Source organism: Solanum tuberosum, unplaced genomic scaffold (genome assembly GCF_000226075.1).
Source record: "Solanum tuberosum cultivar DM 1-3 516 R44 unplaced genomic scaffold, SolTub_3.0 scf00766, whole genome shotgun sequence".
Taxonomy (NCBI): domain Eukaryota; kingdom Viridiplantae; phylum Streptophyta; class Magnoliopsida; order Solanales; family Solanaceae; genus Solanum; species Solanum tuberosum.
Window position 1 is genome coordinate 19,059 of NW_006239728.1, and position 8,847 is coordinate 27,905.

The following is an 8,847-nucleotide window of genomic DNA, read 5'->3' on the forward strand; positions in this document are numbered from 1 at the left end:
ACTGCATGATCCATGGCAAGCATACTTTTAAACATGTTTATATGGGCATTGTCTGAGAATGGTTCCAAAATTGCAATCATCGACACCTGATGAATATTTTTGAGATTTTTTGTGTTTTTCTATAACACCTTGGGCATTGATTCCTCTAGCATTCCATGTGATTGTACTAATCATTAAGATGATTTAGAGGTGAAGAGTCTAGTGTTTGGTCTTCCTGCAGTTACAGGAATCGGTGGGGATGGTTTTTTGAGAGGAAGCCTTTACAAGTGTATGCCTCTGGGAGAGAGTCCTTGTTTGTTAGTGAACTGTTGCAGCTCCTTGTCTAATTCTGTGTCATTGTCAGGGCTAAAAGCTTTGATTAGTAGCTCACTAACCTCATCATCATCATCTTAAGCATTTACAGGTAGAGTATCTTCATCTATTTCATCTTCAGAATTTTCCACATCATACTCATCTCTTACAACTATCTTGGCCTGATCAGGCGTTTTTCCAGGAGTAGGGGTGTTGTATTGAGCATTTAGAGGAACTACATCCATTACTTGCTCCACCATGATGAATTTTTTACAAGAGTTTAAACCTTCCTGGTGATTGTCGTTTGGAGTTTGTTTTTGGTGTTGTTGTTCAGCCTTTTTTCTCTTGGTAGTTTCTCTCTTTTTCTTACTAGGCTTGTTTTTGCAGGTTTAGGGTTTCAGGTTTAGGGTTTAGAGTTTAGGGTTTAGGTTTTAGGGTTTAGAGTTTGGGGTTGTAGGTTTAGGGTTTTTGGTTAAGGGTTTAAGGTTTAGGATTTACGGTTTAGGTTTTAGGGTTTAGTGTTTTTTTTTTTAATACCGTTGGAGGGGTAGGGGCTGAGCAACACCCCCAGGCCTTAGCATTAATTAAAAAACAAAATTACATAGAGTGGGGCATAAACCTGACCTCCTATCCTATGGTGGTTCAGAGTCGACCTACCTAAGGTTAGTCAACTCTTCCCCTTACAAGTAAAGGTAAACCAAGATACTAGGCACCTAAGAGAGGACTCATCTCTTTACAAAGTATCTAGGAAATTTTAAATAAGGGAGACTCTCCCCTTACAATATCAAAATAACCTATACCTATTCAAAGGAGCTATGCTTTTAAACCATAGCTAAGTTGAAAAGATATGAACCATCTCAAGGTGGTTCTTTGATTCGCTTGATTTTCTTTCTTCTGAAGTTGACCATCTCTATCATGTCTAATTGATAATATGCTCTTGCTTCCTGTGGTAGTTGTTGACTGTTGCAATATATTTGGGGACTTGTCATTTTGTGGCTTTGCTTAGATAGAGCATCAGCCACATAGTTGGCTTCCCTGTAGGTGTGTGTGCATCTAAAATTTTGGGTTTGTCTGATGAGTTCTTGGAGCTGCTGTAGTTTTGTGATAATGGTCCATCGAGGCCTGATTTTCAGCGTGATCTACTCCACTAGTAGCTGCGAATCCACCTCCAAAAAAACCTTCTTGTAGCCTAGTTGAAGAACCCATGTCATGCCAAATATGGCTGCCCCTATTTCAGCTTGATTGTTAGTGCCTTCCCCCAAAGTTGTAGCAAATGCTAATAACATTTCTCCTTCTTGATCCCTTAAGATACCACCTGCTCCAATTCTACCCTTGTTGCTCAGTGCAATGCCGTCCGTATTGATTTTAACCCATCGAGCTGGAGGTTTTATCCATTTGATGAGAACCACTTTGGTGTCATGAAGATAGTTTTCGCCCAGCAGGAACAGCTCCTTCCAGTTTGAAGGCCATTTTATTTGAGGGAAAAGTGTGCACATTAGTTTGTAGTTGTCCTTGTAGATTGCATATTTGATTCTGCTAATATTGGACGATTTGCCTCCATATTTGCTAGCACAGTGATTCTTCCAAAGATTCCAACAAATGAATATTGGTGTAACTTGTAGTAATAGCTTGTGTGCTTCCTTGTTGTACTTAGCTGACCACCATTGCAAGATGAGCTGAATTAGGGATCTGTGATCAGTTACAATTCCAGCAGCAGCAGCAAAGCTCTTCCACACATAGGTAGCAAAGTGTCCATTATTGAAGATGTGGTCTATAGTGTCCAGCCCTGTCCTGTAACAATAACAAAAAAAATTTACAGGCTCATTGCCAAAGCTGGTCAGTTTTTCGTTAGTAGGAAGTTTACCACGTAAAGTTCTCCACAAAAGAAAAGAAATTTTAAAAGGAATACTCTTGTGCCAAATGAATGTATTGAACATCGTTTTGGTCTTCTTCTCCCTGATCTCATTCTACGCAGAAGAACATGTAAACTTTCCATCGCTGTTGAGTTTCCAGATGGCTTGGTCAGGTATAGCTTGCTGTATATAGAGTCTCGTGGACAGTATGTCAGCGAGGTAATTGCTAGGAGCTAGTTGAGTGAGCATATTCTGATTCCATTGTCCCCCGACCCAAAATTCTGCTACAGTGATGTTGTTGAGTCTATTACTGTTCGAGGAGAATTCAGCAAGGGGTCCAACACCAAGCCAATTGTCCCACCAAAAGGAGAAATTGCCTGAGTTGAGTTTCCAAAGAATGTGATCTTCAACCTTATGTTTGTTATGCATCAGATGTTTCCAAGTTAAGGATTCTCCTGTGTCCCATTTCTTGCTAATAGGATTGGATCTTTGACAATACATGGCCTTCAAAAAGTCTCCCCAAGGGTTTGTTTGGATCTAAAGCACCACCATTTTTTGTATTGGAAAGCCTTGCATACATCTTTAAAATTTCTCATGCCAATACCTCCTTCACCACAAGGAAAGCTTAAGTTTTTCCAAGAAGCCCAATGATATTTTTTCCTCTCATTCTTCCATCCCCAGAAGAAGTCAGCCATTATACTTTGAACCTGTTTTAGGACAGTAACAGGAGGGGTCACTGCTGATAAGAGGTGAATAGGTAGGGATTGTAGAACATGTTTGACTAATATTTCTCTACCACCATAGCTCAACAATCTTGTTTGCCAACCTGTAATTTTGCATAGCACTTTGTTAATAAGATCAGAAAAATAAATGATTCTTGGTCTACCAACAAATAAAGGGCAACCAAGATAAGTAAGAGGGCCCTCTTTTTGTTTGAAACCTGTGATCCTCTTGATCCTATCCCTAGTGCTATTAAAAGCACTAGTATGGACCATGTAGTGGCTTTTGTCACTGTTAATAAGTTGGCCTGAGATCTCTTCATAATTATTCAGGGTTTGCATAATGAGCTTAAGAGTTTTCTGTCTCCCTGAAGTGAATAGTATAATATCATCAGCAAAGCTTAAGTGGTTCACTTGGGGACCCCTTGGTTCCATGTAAAAGCCAGAGTAATCCGGATGTCTGTGGAGTTTGTTGAGGAATCTGGACAGGACCTCTGCGCCTAAAATAAATAGGGTCGGGGATAGTGGATCACCTTGTTTGAGACCTCTAGTGGAGTGGAAGAAACCATGTCTTTTGCCATTGACGACAATGGAATACCAATTGTTAGCCATGATTCTCCAGACCATATCAATAAAGACCTCATCAAACCCCATTCTTCTTAACACCAAACAAATATAGGACCAAGAGACCCTATCATATGCTTTAGCCATGTCTAATTTAATAATAACATTGCTCCCAATATTTGGTCTCTTAATCTGGTGAATGATCTCTTATGCCAGCATAATGTTTTCAGATATGCTTCTCCCTTTGACAAATCCAGATTGGTTGAGAGATACCAAATTAGGTAGAATAGGATTAAGTCTAGAGCTCACTATTTTAGATATGATCTTGCTAGTGAAATTGCTAAGACTGATAGGCTTAAATTCTGTGAGTTTATTGGGATTGTTCACCTTAGGGAGGAGAACAATGCAAGAGTGAGACAGATACTTGGGAATCATTTGACCACAAAAGAATGCATGGATGACATCGAGGAGGTCATGCTTAATAATATTCCAACATTTTTGAAAAAAATATCCATTCATCCCATCCGGACCAGCTGCAGAGTTAGGATTCATAGAAAAGACCACTTTCTTCAATTCTTCCAGATTAGGCATGATAGTCAGACTATTATTCTGTTGTTGAGTGACTATCCTAGGGATACATTCCAATGCCCCCTCATTGATTAGTTTGTATTCCCCTGTAAATATTTCTTGAAAATGTTCACAGGCAGCTTCAGCAATAGTATCATCTCCATGTATCCAATCCCCATCACCCCTGTTAAGCTTATGAATGAATAACTTTCTTCTTCATCCCCTTATCAGAGAGTGGAAATATTTTGTGTTACTATCACCCTCCTTGAACCACTGTAGTTGACTCTTCTGTTTCAAAAAGGAATCTTCCATCTTCAAGAATCTGATGTACTCTGCATTGAGTCCATGGAGTGTAGATCTATTGGTATCACTGTGCTCTTGAATTAAGTTCTCCTCAGCAGTTCTGACCTTTTCCTCATACTCTCTGACTTTAGTGAAGATGTCCCCAAATTCCTTTCTGGACCAGTGACTGAGGGTGTTTGACAACCTTTTCAATTTTTGGTGAAATCTCCACATGTTATTGCCCTCTACAGTCCTTTCCCAGCATGCCTTTACTGTGTCAAGGAATTTAGGTTGATCAGCCCAACAATTAAGGAACTTGAAGTATTTGATATGCTCTTCCTCCCTTACAATCATTTCCATCAGTAGAGGGCAGTGATCTGACCCTACAAATGGTAAGTGAGTGATGGTAGTCTGAGGCATTTTTTCCAGCCAAGCATCAGTAACTAGAGCTCTATCCAGTCATTTCCAAACTCTCTTAGATATACCTTTGTTATTGGACCAAGTATATTTCTGTCTATTGAAGCCTAAATCCAGAAGACCACAAGCTTTAATAGTAGCTATGAATTCTAAACTTTTTCTCATATTGTAAGGAACTCCACCCAGCTTTTCTTCAATAGAAGTAATAACATTATAGTCACCCACAGAGCACCAAGGTTTGTTGGATTCAGCAGTGTGAAATAACATTTTGTCCCATAAAGGGCTTCTAAGATGATCTTTACATTTGGCATACACAAATGTAATGTTGAAATGAGTCTGAAGCTCATTATGGCCTATGTCACAAGTGATTTGTTGCTCATCCTCCTCCAGAATTACACAATCAATGTCCCTGTCCCAAAAAAGCCAGATTTTGCCATTGCTATTACTCATAGCATGTTCCATAGTTAATTGGTATTTAAAATCTTGAATGTGAGTATTGTCTAAGAAAGGTTCGAGGATGGCAATAATAGAGAGTTAATGAATCTTCTTGAGCATTTTGAGTCTTTCAATAACACCTTGGGTGTTGATCCCCCTCACATTCCAAATAATTGTACTAATCATTGGGATGATCTGGAAGTAAATAATGTGGTGTTTGGTCTGCCAGCAGTGACAGTGTTAATATCCGGATTTTTGTATTGGAATTTATCATGATGTATGCCTCTAGGAGATAAGCCTTGTTTATTAGCCACCTGATGAACTTCATCTGCAAAACTCTTGTCCGGATGAGGACTGAAGGTTCTGATCAGTAGCTCACTGGTCTCGTCTTCCTCATCATGATCCTTGAGGGATTGATTATCTACATCCAGTTCATCCTCAGAGTTGTCAACAACATATTCATCAATTAGAGGCCCTTATTCACTTGACAATATTCAGGCCTTTTATCTGGGGGAATATTAATAGGAGGCTTCATATATTGTGTTTGCAAAGGGGTGATATCCATGCCCAGTTGGTCATCAACCATAATAAAGTTCTTACAGGCTTCCCCTTCCTTAGGTCGTTTCTCCTGTTGATCATTATTTTGTTGTTGTAAGTTCTGTCTCTTTTTTGCAGCTTCTCTCTTTTTCTTGCTAGGCTTGTTCTTTCTTGTGGGAGTGTTCCCTTGGTTACTAGTACTTGCATGAGCCCCCATATCCTTTGCCATGGAGCATTCATTATGTTTACCTGCAAGTTTGACTGGGCCATGCTGTTTTTCCCTAATTATTCCAGTATCACATTGCTTTCCTGCTTCTGCTTGTTCTTCCTGCTGTACTTTCTGCTGGACTGGATTAGGATGTTGGATTGCAGTGATAGCAGGAGTTCTAAGGTCTGGACTATGGTCAAGGTGTTTACCCTCACGCAGAACATGAGTCAAATTCCCCCATTTGGACCCCCCTTTCTGCAGGTTAGTGTGGCTCTCCTGACATCCCCCATCCATCCCTCCTTCAACTTCAGCAGTACCATTAAAGTAAGAATTATTGGGGTCTACGGGAGTTGGGAGCATTGAGTCAATACCTGTGCTCTTGGCATTTGGTTGTTTTCCTGTTTGCTTGATTTGTGATATTTGGTTATGGTTTATTTTAGACCTGTTTTGTGCTCCCTGTGTTGTTATCCTTTCTTTGTTGTTCTGCTCCTGAATGTATGCAACCTGTTTCCCCTGCATATTAAGGTTAGTAAAAGGGTTATAGTTAGAGTTATTGCTTATACCTGTTTGTTGAGCTGTGAGTAGTGGGTACTCTTTTGGCACTTTGTTCTGTGGTGAGGTTGGCCTCCACACTGTCTTCTGTGTTTTCTCCTCCTGTGGTTTATGATTTCTTCTTCTAGATACTTGCCATTCTTTTTCCTTTTGCTGCTCAGATGGTTGCTGGTTGCTCCATTTCTTAATGTTTTGGTGTTGTTGTTCCTCTTGTTCCCTTGGCCTGACTTGTCTGTGATCTTTTCCTTGTTTCTCTTGGTCACCTTTATTTATGTTTTTCATTTCTGCTCCTAATTCTTTCCTTCTTTTGAAGTCTTCATCCTTTATTTTGAAATTACAGTCCCCTATCATGTGACCTTGGTGTTTGCAGTATGCACAGTAAGGAGGGATATTTATATACTCAATTGGTTGCCATCTCCCTATAGTGAGATCTTCATCATCCAAATCAATCCAAACATGTCGAGGTCTATCCTTGGTGAGGTCTATTTGGACCTTTACCTTGGCCATACTAGCTCTAGTTCTTTTAATGGAGGCTGTATATAAATATAAGACTTTTCCCACAGACTCTAGCAGAGGAGTGATGAATTCTTTCTTGAAGCAGTGCCATGGCAGGCCTGGTAGAAGTACCCATATAGGAACAATAGGTGTTTCTTCTTCTGGTCTAAAATTGGGGGACCAGGCTTGTATTCTCATGAGTTTGCCCTCGATGGTCATTCTTTGTTGTGTCCATACAGTATTGTAGTCCAATTCATTTTCCAAGTCAATGAAAACATGCCTAGAATTATAGTGAGCAATATTGACCCCCCCATTCAGCTGAGTTTGTAGAATAAAACTCTTCCTGATTAATTCTATCTTTGGCATAGTGGTACTGAATTTACCTATAAGTGTATATTTACAGTCCACAACTAGTTTATTCATGAAGTCATCCATATCGAAGATCACAGCAGGTTGGCCCTGTTTAGTAGTATGCCTGGGAGGAACTAGTTCTATAGAAGAAATTTGTGTAGCATGAATTTGCCTGAGCCTAGCAGCTAGAGTCTGCACGACAGTGTAAGGAGCAGGTTATATACTCTGATTCTATTTGGAGTTATGGTTCTCGTTAGGATTGCTGGGCTCTTTGGGTTGGTCAGATTGATTTAGTTGCTGACTCTGCTGATTGGGACTGGTCTGTCTATCAAAATTGCTAGAAAGTTTAGGAAAGTCCTTATGATAGTTATTTGGTTCAGCATTCCCTCTTTGAGCAGGTGGTTCTGATAAATTTTTGTCTCGCCCACTATTATGATTTCGACTAACTTGCTGATGTGCTTCAGTGACTCCCATGCGATTTTCCTGCTCATTTCTCATAACATTCTTTTGTCCATTTGCAAAGTCATTCACATGGACATCACTACTACTCAAATTAACAACATTTCTATTGGAGTTATAGGAGAGGACTTACCTGCCTGAGTGCTCGCCACACTTGGATTTTTGCTTAATGAAGTGGAGTCTGTTTGCTGTTGTTTCTGCATATAGTCATGATCAAGTTCATTATTATACTTAGGAGTCATACCTGGTTTTTGCTGTTCTCCATTGCTGGGAATTGTGTCCATTGGTTTCACTCCAAAAGAGAAGTGTGATGAACTCTCCACTTCAATGACTTCCAAGTTAGCAGAATTTGTATTGTCCTGCTGATCATTTTGGTCTTGGTATAGTGGCGTAGATACTTGTTCAGATTCCATCACTATTTTTTGTTTCCCTGTAGCATTGTGATCTTGTTTTTGGTCATTAGGCCATGCCTGAGTTTGGTACAAGGTCGCCTGCTGTTGTGCTTCAGTTCTGCAATTGAGTTCATCCAGTTCAGTTTGTGGATTGATTGTAGAATTTAGGAAACTCATTTGAATCTCCTTCTCACTGTGTTCCTGAGCTAAATTGGTGGATATGTTGGTCAAGTGGATCTCCTCATCCAACGAGCAATTGCTCCTAGTGGCGCAGTCGTCACCTGCGACTGGTTGCCCATTGGTGTTCATGTCGCCTATGATTTGACCAGCCATTTTACTCGAAATTGCTGTAAGATGTACCTCTTCACCAGGTGAACAATCCCCAGTGGTCAAATCGCCATGAAATTGTGGGGAACTTGGACGAATCTGAAGGCGCAGCTCCAGTGAATGTGCGACGAATTTCCCAGAAATTGCCTCATCAGATCTCGCGATTGGCATGGTGGAATCATATGATTTTTGAGTATGTTGTAGCCCTTGATTAGGAGAATCATTCCCATTGAATAGTTTTCGATGTATCAGCTTGTCGCGACCTGGGGAAATAATTTTCTGAATCCCTTCCAGCTCCCTTTCTGAAATTGCGATATTCATCGCCTCTGTATTTCGTGATTTCGTGGAGTTGTAGGATGAATTAGAGAATGATTCTTGTTAGGTTTTGTTCGTCTCCT

At 40.1% G+C, this 8,847-nt stretch overlaps 1 protein-coding gene across 1 annotated transcript; it reads right to left on the reverse strand.

Moving 5' to 3' along the window:
- Positions 1 to 1,430: 1,430 nt before the first annotated feature.
- LOC107059082 (uncharacterized) lies at positions 1,431 to 3,517 on the reverse strand. The gene is made up of 4 exons (XM_015305491.1): positions 3,085 to 3,517; positions 2,749 to 2,970; positions 2,281 to 2,521; positions 1,431 to 2,082 (listed from the first exon to the last, which is right to left on the reverse strand). Exons 1-4 carry the CDS (start codon positions 3,515 to 3,517, stop codon positions 1,431 to 1,433), a joined length of 1,548 nt encoding a protein of 515 aa, XP_015160977.1.
- Between the last annotated feature and the right edge of the window lie 5,330 nt (positions 3,518 to 8,847).

Bases quoted from the DNA above. Each gene is read 5' to 3' on its own strand.
- LOC107059082 (XM_015305491.1), bottom strand. From the start codon at position 3,517: ATGGGGTTTGATGAGGTCTTTATTGATATGGTCTGGAGAATCATGGCT. The intron at 2,522-2,748 runs GTATTGGCATGA...AACTCAACTCAG, and splicing joins CTTTCCTTGTGGTGAAGGAG to GCAATTTCTCCTTTTGGTGG. The intron at 2,083-2,280 runs GTTTACATGTTC...TTATTGTTACAG, and splicing joins AAACTCAACAGCGATGGAAA to GACAGGGCTGGACACTATAG.